Source organism: Mustela nivalis, assembly GCF_964662115.1.
Source record: "Mustela nivalis genome assembly, chromosome: 20".
Lineage (NCBI taxonomy): Eukaryota > Metazoa > Chordata > Mammalia > Carnivora > Mustelidae > Mustela > Mustela nivalis.
In genome coordinates, this window is record NC_139039.1 from 22,232,956 (window position 1) to 22,250,770 (window position 17,815).

Genomic DNA, 17,815 nt, shown 5'->3' on the forward strand with positions numbered 1-17,815 from the left:
TTTACTGCTGCAGAACCTTATAAATTTACCCTTAGAACCAGAAGATAAGATGAAACCATGTTACAGTCCTTGAAAAAAATCTCTTCCTCTCTGATTCAAGATCAAGGTCTGCATTGCTGTTTGATGTGGAGGAATCATCTTGTGATTTTAGTATTTATTTTCTTATAAAAATAACATATTTTTCAGGAATTTAAGTGTTAGCTCGGATTTTCTAGTGAAAATGTCTTTATTGCTTATTGAATCAATATATTTCCCATTATTCTTCACAGTAAGCATCAGCAACTTTATCTTATAGGTTTAAAATTTATATTTTTATTTGAATTGTTTGTATTATTTGCATTATTTTGTATAATTTGTATTAGTAAGCTGGTGTAGAGGCCATTGATGGAGCAGACATGACATCCCTAAACCAAAATCAAGATTAAAATTAAGATCAAGATTAAGCCAAAAGAAAATAAAGTTATTCCAAAGGGAATGATCTAAAACATTTATATGGAATTACAAAAGAAAAGAAAGATTTTGTCATCATCTTTAAAATTTTTTTTTGCATTTTTTTTTTTAAAAGCAAAGTCATTCTATTTAGCTGAGTCAAATTATGGAAAGGCTCTGGGAATCTGGAAAATCACATAGAGTCAATAAATGAAAGTGTAGATAGAATATAATTCAACTGCCTGGAGAGTGTTAGAGTACGTGACCTCTTTGGCTAAGTATGACCCCACATAAAGTCAACTGTAATGAATTTATTTTGAGCAGTTCGTGGCTTTAGAGAGGGCCTTAGTTCCAGCGAGGTCAAAGTAAGGTGCCATGGATAATCTCTCTAATCAAAGGTGGGTGTTATGTGTAAAGAAATTGCCAAATGCCCCCTATGTCTTTAAAGAATTAATGATACGTTACAAGAGAGCTCACACCCCATTTTCATTCATGCTCTGCCATTTGTAGAAAGATCAAACCAAGTATTATGACCTATCCCTCTCTCAAATTCTTGTACCTGGGAAACAAGAAAGGAGGAGATGGTCTTTGCTCTTTGATCAGAGAGTGAAAATCCTCAGTGAATCTGAATTTTGCTAAATAGGGTCATCTCAAAAGTGGTCTCAGAGGGACATTTAGATTGACCCTTCTTGGCCTTTCGCTACCTTAACATTTTTTCTAATTTTTCTCTTTCATTGTCTGTACTCCTGTTTACAGCTGTGCCATTTTGGTGTATTTGATGTATAAAGATGGAAATGAAAACTAATGTGTCTCTCCACTTGCTTTTACTGACTACTGGATTCCTGTTCTGTCCAGGCACGGAAGGAGCAGTATTCGGGCACTCTGTTGAAACACCTCACATCAGAGCAGAACCTTCCCAAGACCTCAGGTAAGTTCTGCCTCCTCCAGCTCTGTCAGACTTCCCATCACTGTTGATTTGCCCTTGATATACAAAGAAGTAAAACTGAAAATAAAAAGTTGACTTTCCCTACCTACATGGTAAATATCAAGTATTTGATTAAGGACAAGAAAATGTGAGTTATTATTCTAAATTTATATGTATTTTTGCCCCTAACAAACATACAAAAAATATCAAAATAAATATTTCAGACAGGAAGAGTGTGGAAAAGGCAGTTATAGAGGAAGTTTAGAGGAGGATTGATAAAAATCAGGATTCTGGAAAATCTGACATAGACAATGAAACACATGACACATATAGGCAGAAAGAAGGAGGAGGCAGAGAGTAGGAAAAAACCAATAAATGGTCAAGGATTGTTGGGTTGAGGGAAATACAAAGCAATGTAAATAGTAATCAGAAAAAGGCAGAGCTTAAATATCTTATAATCACTCCTCAGTCTAATATTGCCAATGGAATAGGCTGCCTCCTGATACTGCACTGTTTGTAAGAGGCACAGTTGTATATAACATACTTCACTACCTAGAAAAGTATAAGACAACTTTATAGGGATTCTTCCCAGGATAATCTCAGCCAACTGTTAATAAAACTTGAAATGCTAAAATCTAGTAAGTGATCAATGGATGTTCTTTTTTTTCAATGGCTGTTATTAACTCAATAAATGACTTAAGTTATCAGAGGATCAGAGACATTTTATAATGTGGTAACCATTTCACAATGTATCCATACAGCAAATTATTATGTAGTGTACCTAAAACTAATAGAACTTTATATGTCAATAAAAAAGATGTTTTATCTAGTTACTTTCTGATAGGTAAATTCCATTCCATAATACATTTCTGTGGGATTAAAAAAGACAATAATAATGATAATTTTTTAAAAATAGTATATTAAAAGTCATTTTTAAAGCTGAATCAAAATATCAACCTGGGAGATAGTCTTCTTTGTCTTGGAAAACAGAATACAAATATTAAGAAAAACACAAATTATTTCATAAAGATCTGGTTCAGCCCTTCCCATTTGGATAAGTGAAAAAATGTTCAAATGAAAATAGAAAAATAAAGTAAAAAATTTTTAATGCAAAGAAAAAAAATCCCATACTTTCACAACAGTACATTTTTCAGACCTCTATAGTTCTATGATACAATTTCCTAAGGAACTCAGTTTCTCAGTATCTGAGCATTCCACATGCAAACAAGCTGGTTAATAATAACAGAAAAAGGTAGCCATCTTCCTGTAATCAAGGCATTTTTTATTAGACAAAAATAATTTTTTACTCAATGCCAAAACCCAAAGGATTTAAGAGGGTAGACGAGTATGTACAAACAGCATCTCACGGTGTGTTATAGTTTTAACTTACGGGTCTTTTTTCAGTTCGGAATTCAGCATTTTTATGTAATTATTTATCTTATCCCTCCCCATCTAGCAAGGTTGTATGTTCCATTAGACCAGGACCTGCATCCTTCCTTGTCTATCTTTAGTGCTCTAGCAGTCAATGGTGTCTGATAAATATTTGTTCATTTGAATTGCTGAAATAACAAAACTCAATAGCGAGGATGTTGAGTGCATTTCACTTATCCAAATGTAATATAAGAAATGTCCTAGTTACTGTGCCTTAATTTTAAGACTCATGCAGCCAACATTGACTCCAATTGTTTTTGAACTGTGTTTTAGTATAGGTGCCAGAGTTTAGTGATTCATTCAATAAAAAATTATTTAAATTATGCCATTCTAAAAGAAACCTCATTTTACTTCTAACGTTTCAATGACTGTATACTCATTGTATGATTCTCATTATGAAAATCTATGCCAAAAGAGAAATAAGAACTGCTCTTTTAATTACCTTGCTGACATGTCTCCAAATTCATAAGTGTGAATGTGAATTAAATTATAATTAGCATATAGTGTTTCTGGTTTTTATTTTCTAATTATCCATCAATTATTTAAATATTGCACTAAGCTAAGCTTATCTGCTAGTGCTAAAAGCAAATTAGCAACCCCCAAGATGAGTGTTACTGATCTAAATTCGAAAACTGAAACAGAAGCAAAGCACAGTAGTGATGGGGGTGTTCAATTATTCATTTGTGTACATGAAGATTAAAAGCAGAGTGTCTGAGAAGATCTTTACAAGTCCTGCTGACAATTTTCCTTTCAGGGCAGTAAGAAGTACTCTTAGTCGACACCTAATTCTAATCAACAAGGTGAGATTGGTTGGCCAGGTAAATCAAATGGTAATTTGGGGAGTAAGTAGCCATGTTGTCTTTAATTTTGTTTTTGTTGAGAATAAAAGACTTTAGACAGGTACATTTCAAAAGGTTTATTAAAGAGTATAGGTAGTATTTTGGTGTGGACATGAAGTCGATTTCTACAGTTTATTTATTCAACCAATGTTTGATGAGTGATTCATGTGTGCCAGATTTTCTGCTAATTTCCAAGTGCACTAGACTTGCAGATTTTCTATGATGTCTTATATAGAGTGACATTGCCTTTTAGGAGGGCCCTGTGTGTTAAAAAGGTGAAAAAAATATGTTGAATAGTAAGTAAGGACATAATGGTGTATGTGTCAAGATAGCCCAAGTATGGATGTTTTCCTTTCTTATTTTTTAAATTAACGTATAGCTAAATTATTACAGCTCAAAAGAGTTTCTCCACTCTCTGGTGAGGAGTGATGAAGCCTGCTGTATGTTGCCCAAAGTGTTTGGATCTGTGTTTCATTAACAATTCCAAGAGGAGAAAAAAGAAAAGAAAAGAAAAAAAAAAGAAAGAAAGAAAGAAAAGAGAAGAATCCAGACTCGGATTCATTTCCGTAAAATGAACTAATATTTAATGATGTAACTGGCAACTCCTCATCATGTTCATTCTTATATGAATATAATTTTAAACCGAAATGTTAAATTTTACAGGTTCCAAATTAATCTCTGAAAACACATAGCTCTTATTTACATCATGGCTGTGTTAAAGGAAAAGCCACCATGAGTAAGGTCGTAAGGATTTGGGGCTGAGATGTTTTGTCAATGAAAGTCTAAGATAAATTTGCTGGAAAAAAGATAATGAAACAGTATTCTGCTTCTCTCCCTTCCCCTCCCCTCACCCCCCTCTCCTTTTCCCTTTTTCTCTGCCTCTCTTTTCTCCCCTTTTATTCTTTCATGCTGTGTATGTGTTTATATATTTATTTAGAGGTAAAAGCAAGTGATCATTATGAGAAGGTTGTCTTAGTGTGTAATCTTAGGAACACAGAGCAACAACTGACCTAGAAATTTGTTTGATATAATTTGAAGGAAGAGACCATAAAGGAAAGTGCAAGTATGCAGAAAGTGGTAAAAATGGAAGCAACAGAAACAATGCGATTTGCAGCTGAAGAAAACTGGCCTAAGCCCAAAGTGCTAAGACATTAAAATTGCTTATATATTCAGGTCACAGCTCGCAGTTTTTTCCCCTAAAACATTTTTCTCTTCAATTTTTCATTCATTCCATCATTGAAATCAAAAATAATTCATGAGTGGTCACTGCATACCTGATGCCATGTAAAGTATTTTATAAAGAGTGAGATACATGGTGCTTAAGTTCCTGTTAAGTCTCTATGTAGTCAGTCATTGTGTCTCACAAATTACCTTAAAAGGAGTCTGAATTCCTTTCTCAGAATGTTGTGAATTTTTCTAGAGACCGAGGGCACTCATTTTCAAACTGAGGTTCGCATAACACCTTAAAAACAAAATCTTATTTAAACGATAAATAAAAGTTCATGTAGTACCCAAAAAAAAAAAAAAATCTTACTACATCTTTGGTGTGTAAACACAGAGAAAACTGAATTTCTTGGGGAAAAAAAGCAGGTGATAGGGTGACTGGAGTTCACCATTACTCCTTTTCTCTGCTAGAATCTCGTGGTATGCACTCTAAGAACTAGTCTGAAATCCTTTGCTATGATTGTTATGATGCTTTCAAAATGAACACATTTGTACTTCATTAATTCCAGTGACTAATCACATAGGAATTCACAAGCTTTGCAAATAAACATGGGTTTCATTTTTCAAGAGGCCCTTTTAGAGAATGTTTTGTAATAAAATGAATTTAAGTAAAAACCTCTACTATGTTGTAAAGCTTCCTCAGAGGGGGCTTAAGAATTTCTATATAAGAGAGAAACAGGGTGTCATTTAAGTGTTGATCCTATGTTGCCAAGAGTCTGCTTATTACGTAATTCTAGAAGGAAATACAGGTTTAGTCTAATTGGAGTTCCAATGTATTCAACAATATTCAAGCTCCAGAATGTCTAGGTCCAGGACTCTGTAGGGATTCTAGGCTTATTTGGAAGTCCAGAGGAAACCAATACAACCTAAGACTTAGGTAGTAAAGTTTATCAATTCTTTTTCTTTATGATTTTGGGGCTTTCTATCTTGTTTCAAAGGTTTTCTTTTTCTTTTTTTTTTTTTTTTCTTTCGGTATTTTGGTATCTCCTGTATATTCTTCTAATTTTCTGTCATTTATTTTGTATACTAGGTAATTTATTTCTTAGTAAACGTTTTGTATAAGTAAAATCGGAAATTATGTTCTGAATTTTCTTCTAATTTTCCATTGAAAATTACAGTCTGTGATTTCTTAGATTTTATATTTTGAATGGTTAAAACTGGAAATTATTCTTGCAGAGTATGTTAAGTATCTAATGTTAGTGCCTTTAGTATGGGGAGTCAATTTATTAAGCATTATTGATTAAATAACCTACTATTTTCAACCCAAAATGATTGCTACATTTCTCACAAACTAATCTCTCATAAATACTTTTGATCTGTTTTAGATTATATTGTATTCCATTGACAAATTTATAGTTTTAATTCCAATCTCATTTTTTAATTAAAATAATTTCAATATTTAGTTCTAATTTTAAAAGGAAAATCTCCCACTTCAACTTCATTTTTAAAATCTATTAAGTGTCATACATTTTTTTTTAAGATTTTATTTATTTATTCATGAGAGACAGAGAAAGAGGCACAGGGAGAGGCAGATGCCCCACTGGGCAAGGAGCCTGATTCAAGAATTGATCCCAGAACCACCAGATCACAATCGGAGCCAAAGGCGGACAGTTAACCCACTGAAGCCATCCAAGCACCCCTATACCTTTTTTCCAAAATAGTTAAACATAATGTTTTAAGTTTCAAGAGACTTTATTGGGATTTTTGTTGGGATTTTATTATATATGTTTATTGGAATTTTCATGATTTGGAAGTAAATATGAGTTTACTTTTATCCAAGTAAACTTATCTCAAATTTTTGAATTTTTAAATAATATCAGATGCTCTTTTTAGATATCTCTTTCCCTGAAATAACTGTAAAATGCAGACATTGAGTGATATAGCATTTATATTAATATGGCAATTTAGCAACAGGAATTAAATACATCTTAAAAGCATCCCTGCATGTCATTAGAATTCTTCATTGAATTTTAATAGTCAATGACAATCAAACATTAGCATCAGTTAACAGTTTTCCTATTTGGATCTCCATAGCATAATGTTTTAGAAATTTTAACCAAAAATGAACTAAATGGATGTTCCTTTAAGATCTGAGTCCACATCTTCTTTCCCATCGTCTTATTGTGGAAATTCTCAAATGTACTCAATGTTGAAAGCATCTTATAGTGACCACGTTTGTACCCCGAGCTAGATTCTTCCATTATCATTCTTCTGTATGTCTTCAATCATACATGTACACATTCCACTAGCCATCTGCCAGTATATCTTATATTTTTTGCATTTGCATGTGCATTTTATAAATCTATATACTTTGCCTATTCGCTTTGGCATGCATATCATTAACTACTATTCAAGACAACTTAATTTCTTTTCTTTTACTGTAAAATAATTATGCAGTGACAGTCACAAAAATTAAGTGTGTATTTCCCAAGTTTTGACAAATGCATACACCTGTGTAACCCAAATTCCTGTTACAATATAAAACATGATCACCGGGCACCTGGGTGACTCGGTTGGTTAAATATTTGATTCTTGATTTCACTTCAGGTCCTGAAACCGAGCCCTGTGTCGGGATCTGCGCTTAGTGTAGAGTCTGTTTGTCCCTCTTCCTCCGCTCTTCCTTGCTACTCTCGCTCTCTCTCAAATATAAATAAATAAAATCTTAAAAAAAAAAAAGACATTTCATTATCATTACCCAGAGAGTTCCCTTATGCCCCTCCCAGGAAATCCTCCCCCCCCTGCCCACCGGAAGCAATATTTTCTCTCACCTTTTTCACCCTGGATTAGATTAGATAGATTTAGGACTAAATACAAATTAATTTACAGTATGTACTCTTCTTTGCAAGATTTCTTTGACTCCACATGTTTTTGAGAGCCCTCTGTGTTGTTGTCTGTATCAGTAGTTCTTTCTGCTTTATTGCTGCTCACTAGTCCATTGTATGAACACACAATATTTTACTTTTGCGTTTTCATAATTGGTAGACACTTGGGACATAGCTGGCATGTATTAATTTTTATATGAAAATGTTAGAGCTTTTCCAAGTAATTACATTATTTTCTACTAAAAATGAATGAGTATTTCAGTAGCTACATATCTTCCCCAGTATTCAGTGTTAGCATTCTTATTCGGTTGAGCCATTCTGGTGGGTGTTTAGTGGTACTCAGTGTCTTTGATTTGCCAATACTTGATGAATAGTGGCATTAGTGACTTTTTCATGTGTATATGGAACAACATCCATGTTGGTTAGTGAAGTGTTTGTTCAGATGTTTTGTCCATATTTTAATTCCATTGTTTGTATTTTTACCTTTGAACTGGAGGATTATTTATATACCCTGGCACCAGTCCTTTGTAACATCTGTATTTTGTGGATATTGTCTCCCAGTCTATGGTATATTCGTTTTATTGACGGATTTTGAGAAGTAGCTTTTCATCTTGAAGACATCTTATTTATGTTTTAAAATATTTACTTGTTATTCCTTTTTGTGGCCTAAGAAAGTTTTATCTACTCCCAAGTCACCAAAATATTTTCCTTTAGAAGCTTTATCTCTTAGAGAGAGACACTCGGGTGGCTTTAGAGGATGCCCGGCTAGTCATCTGACTCTGGGTTTGGGCTCAGGTCCTGATCTCGGGGTCCTGGGATGGAGCCTGGGGCTGGATGCCCAGCTCAGCAGGGAGCCTGCTTGAGGATTCTCTCCTCCTGCCCTTCCCCACACTTGCATGCGCGCGCTCTCTTTCTCTCTGTCTAAAATAAATAAACCCTAAAAAATGATTAAAAAAATAAAAGCCTAATGTTTTCGCTTTTACTTTTAATAGAAGTGGATGGTATAGATTGAAGTTCGTTCTGTCCATACAGAGATTCCAGCACTGTTGAAAATACTTTGCTTTTTCTCATTGGATCAGTTTACTGCCTTTGTCAACAATCAGATGACCGTACTTGTTAAAGTCTATTTCTAGAGTCTCTATGTTATTCTATTGATCTATTCATTACTCTTGTGCCAGGCCAGCAACTGTCTTCCTTATTATAGCTTTTCTTGACATGCTTAAAATACTTCAAAGTTGTTTTTTTTTTGAATGCCTATGTATGTATGTACGTATATATATGTATGTATATTATGTTCAGTTAGCCAACATATAGTATAACATTATTGTTCTTTTACAAGGCAGTTTTGGGTATTCTGAGATCTTTGCCTCAGCTACCTAATCCTAATTATGGACTCAACCACACTAAGATTCAGCTACTTCCTAAGTAAAATACAGATAGAGTACGCATGTCTCAGTATTGGTGGGATGATTATGAAATAATCCATACAAATGACTTGAAGAGACTGTCTTTTCCCCCATTGAATAGTCTTTCCCGCTTTGTTGAAAATTAATTGACCATATAGTTGTGGAAATAAGGTTTGTATTATATCTTAATGATTACCACACTAGTTTTATCAAGATTAACAAAGCATACAGTTGAAACCTGTTTAATTCAGTCTTAATCACTTCATAACTTGAAGGATTTAACAATACTATAAAATTGCTACAACTTTTCAAATGTTTTTATGTATTCTTTCATCAGCTTTACATACACAGAAATTATATAAATTATTAAGTGTGTATCTACATACACATAAACACACACATACACACACACATTTGGCCCCCAGTGCACTGATACCAGGAATTGAGTCTCAGTCTATTCAGTTCTCTTCTTTGTCCCTGGGGTTCTGTCACTGTACCAAGGGGTTTGCACTGTGCCAGAGCTTTTGGGATGACATTTGGTCATTGAGAGCCTCAGGTCCCAACCTGGAATTTGCCAAGAGGTTCTCATTTTTCTCTCCCCTTATTCTTCCTTCACTTCAGGTGACCACCACCACCTTTGGTCTCTTGCCCTCAGTCACCCTGAGACATCAGTGGTCTTCTCAGACTTCTAACACCTAAAGAATAAAGGTCCTACAACATAGGACTTGACCTCAGGTAGCAGAACATGGAGAACGATTGCAAACCAATTCTGTTGATTTCCCATACAAATCTATATCCTCTGAATCAAGAAAACAGTTCTCCAACAGGTCAAAGTACACAACAAGCTCTCACTGACTTCGGTTTCCTTCCGATTTTTTTTCATGTGCTGAATCATTTTCAACACACTAAATGGCAAGGTTTTTTCCAGCTCAAAATGTCTATTAGATTAGGAAACTTAGAAGAGTTCCTTATCAACTTCTCTGCTCCATCTTCTGCTGTTTGGGGCAAAAGATACTATTTAGTGAATGGCAGAACTTCAGGGAAATGGGACAAGAAGGAAATGCCATCAGTATCTCAAAACACTACACCACCACATATTTATCTCTCTTAATTCTCCCAAGACATATCTTATGACCTCATAAGCAAGCATTATAATTTTCAATGTAGAGATGTTGCTACTGAGCTACATTGCTGCTAGCTAACATTCTTGAACCCATCTCTCACCTCTGTCATTACTGCCTCTTTGACTAGATATCCTCTAAGACGGCGTTAGCAAAGTACTATCCTCTGTGGCTATGCTGGCAATGGAGACTTGAGGTCTAAAATGAAGATGAATATAATAAACATTTTCTGATTAAATAATTAATAAAGACAAGAATGGAAAAACTCAAAAGCCCAGAAAGACTTAACGTGTTTTAACACCATCGTACCAAATATCAAACACAGAAGAAGTATGATTCAAAAACATGAGCACATTTAATATGGACATCTTACTATCAAATATATATGAGTAAGAACCTCAGCCCCTATCCTTGGAAACAGACTAAACCATATCAATTATTTGATAAAGTAAGCATGCTTTTTCTCCCACTTCTAAGTTCATTGAGTTGTGTTTGCTTGAATGTCAGATTCATAATCTGTTTTAGAATATTAATTCATTTTAATTAAGTACCTGTCTGACTTATGTTTGAATGGTTCCTCATATCCAAACTTACATAATTACATTTAATGTTATAGATAATTAACCAATGACAGTAGTAGTGGTCACAGATACATGACTCAAGATAGTCTGTATTGGGAGATGTATTAGGAGAAATCAATTATAAAATATACAGTTTAACAGAAATGTAGATTTTATGTGCAAAGTGTGAAGATTATGAGTGAAAAAAATATAAGTATGTTATTTTCAAGTTTTCAAATGTGTGGAAACATGATTTTTTTTTAGATTTTTTTTTTAATGTATTTATTTGACAGAGATCACAAGCAGGCAGGCAGAAAGAGAGAGAGAGAGAGAGGAGGAAGCAGGCTCCCCTCTGAGCAGGGAGCCCGATGTGGGACTTGATCCCAGGTCCCTGAGATCATGACCTGAGCCAAAGGTAGAGGCTTTAACCCACTGAGCCACCCAGGTGCCTGGAAACATGATTTTTATTTTTCTGGAAAAATACCAGCATTTCTTTAAAAAAAAAAAAATATATATATATATATATATATATATATATATATATATATATATATTTTTTCAAAATCTGACCCCTCCAGGGATTTTATAAAGATGTCCAAGAGGCCCGTAGAGATGAAAGTTTCAAAATTGCTTTGGTGAGTGAAAAAAACATTGAAAATGTCGAATTTACTTCTTCTAAATGCTAGCTCTACTCCTTCAATATTACTTTAAAGTCTTTAAGTTCAACTTCCCTACTGAGAGAGAGCTTATCTTCAGAGTTCAAACTATTTGATGTGATTTTCCCTGCAAAATAACTCTAGATCTCTTGTCTCAGAGGAAACCAGTTGCTCTGGATAATGGTGGATATGAACCTGAGGGAACTCTTGTCCTAAAGTTGTGTGGGCAAAGGAACCACGCCTAGTCAGTGCCTCAGAACAGAGCGTTTATCCAGAAAGACCAGCCTGGCGTTGGTTCCTCTGCTCACACTTGTGCTTTTTTACCACCATGTTCTAGCTTTCATGTTCTGTCTTCTTTTGTCCTTTTCTCTAGTTTTATAATTAAAGATAATTTTGAAACTGCCTCCCAACTAGCTTTTTCACAGGCACAATGATCTAAAACAGCTGTGGTGGCTTTTTTTTTTCTCCTCATAATTTATGCAGTCAATTTTTAATCATACTTGAGCTGATATATCACCCCTCATTTACTTGTTCTCTCTCAGGCTAATGCCATTCATTCTGTGGACCTTTTCCTGGGCCAGTAAAAGTCAGTTGATGTAGGAAATGGCTTATTTCTGCATTTTAATTAATTTCTCAAAGTATAATGAGTAGTTTGAAAATTTTCAGGTCTATGAAATTTTGACTATGAAACTCTTGAAAGTTCACAATATTAATGATTTTCATTAAACCTCTCTCTTCTTTGCAAGACTCTTTATTGAGAGATGGTTACATGCTAAGTCGGTACAAATGTATTTATTAAAACTCCATCATTAATTTTGAAAATTTATAAAACATTTAAACAAGTAAGCTTATCGCGACCTACTTTTCCTGTGCATTGTGAAAGGAAATAGCATAAGAAACTCTTATTAAATCACTAAACAAATGAGAATAAATAATTGATGCTAGCAAATGAAGAGTTTCACAAAGAGCCAAAAAATAGATAAGGCAATCAAAAAATGATTCTAAAACTCATTTTGGCTTTTTTTTTGAAATGGCAGGGATTTTTATTTATGCCTACCTGTTCTACCTGTTCATTTGTTTTGGTTACTAATGTTATTATCTTTCAGTCCATCATAATTTGTTTTTCTTTTTACTATGAAGGAGTCTTTTGTTTTGCTCTTAGGCTTGAATCACCCACCAGGTCCTTGATCATGGAAGCTCCGCGAGGGGTGCAGTTGAGCGCGGCTGCAGGAGACTTCAAGGCCACCTGCAGGAAGGAGCTGCATTTGCAGTCTACAGAAGGGGAGGTGAGTCCCCAGGGGCAGAAACCAGCCCTTTACTGCTGAGCTGGGTGGTGCTTCTCAGAGTATATGCATATTCCTCTAGGTGACTGATTCCTGAGAGCTTCAACGATGGAATTATAATACTTCCTGAACACAAAATGTGGTAAATCTGGTATTATTTTCTTAAAACAAGGCACCATTTATTTTCTATGGAAAGATAACCATTAATGGGTCAATTATAAGTGGGGCATCTAAATTCCTGTGGTTTCAGAATTGGCAGATAAACATAATGAATATCAAGAGAATGAAGTCAGTCTTTGTTTTTCTTTTTTCTATTCTTTTTTTTTCTTTTCTCTATTTTTTTTTTTTTTTTTTTTTTTGGTCATCCAAAAGTACTTTGGGTGTTTATTTCTGTAAAAATGGTCCCTGTATTTCTTCTGAAAGAAAAATGAAACAAATTTTACTATTTTACTATTTAGCCCAATTGTTATTCCCTAGATAAGGAGATAAATACATGCTAACATTTTTCTCCCATGTTACTTTATTTCCTCCAAGAATCTCCTGTCGGTCTGTTGTCGTTCTCTTGAAGATCATTCCCTTCCCCTCACTGTCTGCTGGAAAGAACCCTTCGTCTTCCATCTGCCAGTCTGGCACTGGAATGCCGTAGACACACATTCATTTCATGTACCTTGTTACATACATTGTGATTGCTTGCCAGCAGAATGACATTTTTTGTCAGTTCTGGAAATTTCTCCACCTTGGGTCTTCCCCTATTACCGCTCCCCCTTTCCTCTATGGCCCTTTTTTGAAGAAAAAGTGTTTCTTCTATTCCCTTACCCTCTATTTCTCTGCCTCCCTGTGCCTTACTCTGTTGTTATTCAGATCTACATGCCCAGCTTCCTTTTCAGTATCTAATCATTTATTTAAATGCCTCTATTGAGCTTTTAATAGTTAGAGGTGCCTGAGTCTCTGAGTCCGTTAAAGCCTCTGCCTTTGGCTCGGGTTATGGTCCCAGGGTCCTGGGATCGAGCCCCATGTTGGGCTCCCTGCTCAGCAGAGTCTCCTTGTCTCTCTCCCTCTGCTCACAACCCCACCATCACTCATGCTCTCTCTCTCTTCTCAGATACATAAAATCTCCAAAAAATAAAATAATTTTAATAGTTACGTTGTTCATTTTTAGGATTCTCATTTGTAATTTTTTTAAATCTGCCTGGACATCTTGGTGATCACTCTTTTGCTTGCTTCTTTTTAATTCTATTTTAATTATTTCAAATCTTTATACAGAGTATATATTGTGTATATTTTTGCTACAATTCCCAAAGTACTTTAAAGTCTAAATCTGTTGTATTGCTGTTTCTACCAATTAAGTCCCTTAGTATTTTCTTCCTTCTCGTGCTTATTTTATTATGAGCTTATAAAGGTCAAGTTGAGAAGAAAAGGAACGGGAGAATAACTCGAGAAATATGCTCTGGAGCATTTTATACGTCTTCAGATGTAAAGATGAGGGCAGAAATCAATAGAATCGAAGGAGGACATTCCTTTCTTACCTTTATGCCATTATTTCAGTTGTTGATTCAAGATGAATTTTAACTGTATATTTTACTTCCTTTTTTATAAACAAACTTACTGGCAGGACCATATTAGCATCTTAGTGGATATTCCAACTTAAATCATCTAGAAATACACTTCATAATATTTTAAAAGTATGTCCGTATCACCTTTCAATCTTCCTTTCTGCTGCAGTTACAGAACACAATACTTTCTCTACCACAGCAAGATGGAAATCTTTCTTAAATATCTTGCATCCTTTTTAAGGAGTTGCTTTTATCATGCTAATCATTTCATTCTAATTATTCATAATGAATCATCCCATAATAAATATTGGTGGTTATTAATCTCTGTTCTGTTCCTATTTATGCACCACTTTACTTACGATCTTTTATTCAGTGTATCAGCAGAATGAATCCTTGGATTCAATTACAGGTTAGCGTTTAATTGTGAATTGAATATTATGCTATAAATAAGTCATAGCCTGAGATTTTCAGCTGTGGCCATTTTTTTTATATTAATAACATAAAGACACAGAAAAGCACAGCACTTTATATCAGAATAAAATAACATGTAATTTTCCTAGGAAGAAGTGTGAAGTGATATGAAATCTTTCTCTTTGCTTCACTGACTATGCTACAGAAAAGCCAGACTGATCATTTACTAAACAAAATAGAAAGATGTAAAGTACCTCCCTTGGGCTGTTTTTAAAGTAGTTAAGATCAGAACAAACATGGTTTTGAGGTAACAAAGTAACAAACAAAATGCCAAAGAATGAAATTGCACGCTTAGTCATTTCAGACATAGTGTAGCAAGGAATTTCAAACTCGGCTCTGAAAATAACCCAAATCATAATATAGGTGGAACAATTTGAAAAAAAAAAAAAAAGTGTTATAATAGCACATGCAAGGAGGCAATAATGCAATAACATACATGTTACGAGATCACACAGAAAGAGGAAAACAACTTTTTATTTTGAAAATCAACGGAGATTGGCTCTCACAGTGAAAGGCCTGATTTCAAAGGGTGAGAAAGGGGTAAGTGAATTCTTGGTGCAGAGAAGACAGTGGGCCGTGACTTAAACATTCCGGCGTGAGAATCAGAGTTCCAGGAAGAGTTTCAGAACAAATGGATTCTATGGTTATAGGGCAATATAGAATAGAAATATCATTTTTAGAACTGAGAACTTGAATAGTATCACAGTAACTGTCTTAGCAGAACAGAAAGTGATAGGAGCAAGCCTGTCAGTTACCAGACTCGGGTCCATAGACCCAGCAGTGGTAGAGACGAGACTAGACCCCAAATGTAGAAGCACAGGCGAGGCTTTCTTGGGGTTCATACCCCAGCACCAGGAATGAGTGGGTGAGAAGCATGAAGGAAAGAACCCTCAGGCCTGCTCTCCAAGGAGAGGTCAGGTGGAATATTTTTTAAAGGAACTTCAGTGAGAAAGGAGTGCCCTGTAAGCAAAGAGAGATGGGGTGGGGGTTCAGTAGCACCTGAGTCCTCACAAGCTCTGCTGCTTGGCTAACTCTCCACCCCGGGCATGATTTTCAGTATTCTAATGAGAGAAAAAGTCCATGAAGTTCCAATGCTGGGGTCCGACCTGGTGCAGACTGGGCTTGCTCCTTAGCTGGTGCTCTGCTCTGTAAGGAGAGTGTTCACAGTCACTGTGAGTTCTGTGAGAGGGGTCATGAGAGCCAGCTAGCAGCAAGGAGTTGTCCGGGTGCACAGGTGCTTGTTCCCAAGGTCCCTGACTTTCTCATTTCCCCCCTGAGAGGTTTCGTCCTCCTTAATCTCAAAGACAAGGGGCTACAGGTCTCATCTTCTGAAACTGCTTCCTGCTGAGTGGGGGCTCTGTCCCTCTCCTCCCCTGGAGGTAGGAAAATCTCGGGCTCACTGTTCCATGCACTCAGAGGGCCTCGGGTCTTCCTGTAGTAGCAGAGGTTGGGATCCTCCTGCCACCATTAGCTTGACTTGGAATTGTTGGAACTTGGAAGACACAAACTTTACTAACAGGTTAACAGATGGGGACCAAAAATAATAGCCACCAATCATCCCAGGAAAGGGGAAAAAAAAAACAAAACAGAAACAAACAAACAAACAGCAACAACAACAAAACCAAGAGAGATTGGGGAGGGCACTTTTGATTGTTGACCAGTTATAGTTAGGATCTGTCCTTTGGTTGTACTGGTGCAGACAGGATACCTGCTCATAAGGTCTTTTTGTATTTACTTCAGTGTTTTTTGTTATTTATGTAGGCAGGATGGGTTTTGTTAATAACAGCATAGGCTCTTCCGTGTTCAGCAAGCAGTCAGGTAGGTAATAAGAGGTATTTCTGTGAAAACAAAAGGAAACACAGGTTGATGGTTGGAGCAAATTATAAACCCAGGGTCCAAGTCCTGACTGCTGCCAGGGAGAAGATTTCTAGAAGTCAAGCCTCAGAGGACCCTTAGAGCAGGGGCAGGCCACAGCGATCCGACGGATTTCTCTGATTTGTAGTTCAAATTCTCCCATGATCTTCTGAGGGGCCCCTAGAGCAACAGACATGAGAATTGTCTGTACAAGAGCTACCATGACAATTCCTCTAGAATTTACTTCAAATTTTCTAATTCTGGTCCTGTCTGCAGAACTTCAGGAAAAAGGACAGTTTTACTCCTTAATGAGCCCAAGACAAGAAAATGCAAGAAGATTGAAAGCCCTAGTTTGGAGAGACTTAGCCAGATATTTGAGGAAACCAGAGTAATTCTGGATCCAGCCCAGTCATATAGGCAAATGACAAACACTTAAAAGATAATTAATCAGAACTAGAATCTAACGTGCACAAAGGGCATGTTATTGAAACACAGTTTTCTCTCTAAAATCACCCTCATTTTCATCAAACATAGCCAGATGAAGACAAATTTATTTGTAAAATAATTTTAACAAACTTCACCTAATTATTTATGTAAGTACAACAAGAATAGGGATTGACCATGTAAGTTCTCTTAAATCTGCATTGCTGGGACTTTTGTAAGGGATTTTAGGTTGAACTTTTTTAATAGCCTCTCGAGGCCAGAAGCCAAGCCAGATACTTGTCATTAGATTTGCCTGCAATACCTGTAGATTTGGGTGATTTTTTCTTAAGTTTTCCAATAGATCCTTAGGTTCCTGCACCCCAAGAAGTGACCCCCTTTACTCAACTGGGAACTCTATAAGCAAGGAACCAGGCCAACAATTCAAAGGGGCTCTTTCAGTTCCATAAAGTCAAACTTAGTTCCTTGAAGTTATCTGGTCATGTCTGAGTCTATGCATGACTCTCTCAAATATGACATTCTGGTCTAAGCCTTGGTAATATAACCAATGTTTCCAATGGTGTCCTGTTACAAGGAGAACAGATTCTTACTGAACTTATATAAGCAATTACAATTGCCATGAAAGAATGTTCACTGCGAGTTTCTGAATTCTGAAGGGTTCAGGAGGGGAGAAAACAAATGCCTCAAATTGTTCAGAAAGTAATATTTTATCAAATTTCTAGAAGTCACAGATATCATAAGATAACACGTTTCCTTAAATCTGGAAGAGCAACATTAGAGAACCAACCTTGTTTCAGATA

General features: G+C 35.7%; 1 protein-coding gene across 7 annotated transcripts in view; it reads left to right on the plus strand.

The window, feature by feature from the left end:
- Window positions 1–17,815, plus strand: part of SGCZ (sarcoglycan zeta) — a 1,087,941-nt gene that overhangs the window by 1,055,532 nt on the left and 14,594 nt on the right. For all 7 annotated transcript variants that reach the window (XM_082715514.1, XM_082715520.1, XM_082715515.1 and 4 more), the window contains 2 exons: window positions 1,285–1,357; window positions 12,576–12,699. In XM_082715514.1, the coding sequence (XP_082571640.1) occupies window positions 1,285–1,357; window positions 12,576–12,699 (197 nt within the window). The remainder of the gene's footprint in view (window positions 1–1,284; window positions 1,358–12,575; window positions 12,700–17,815) is intronic.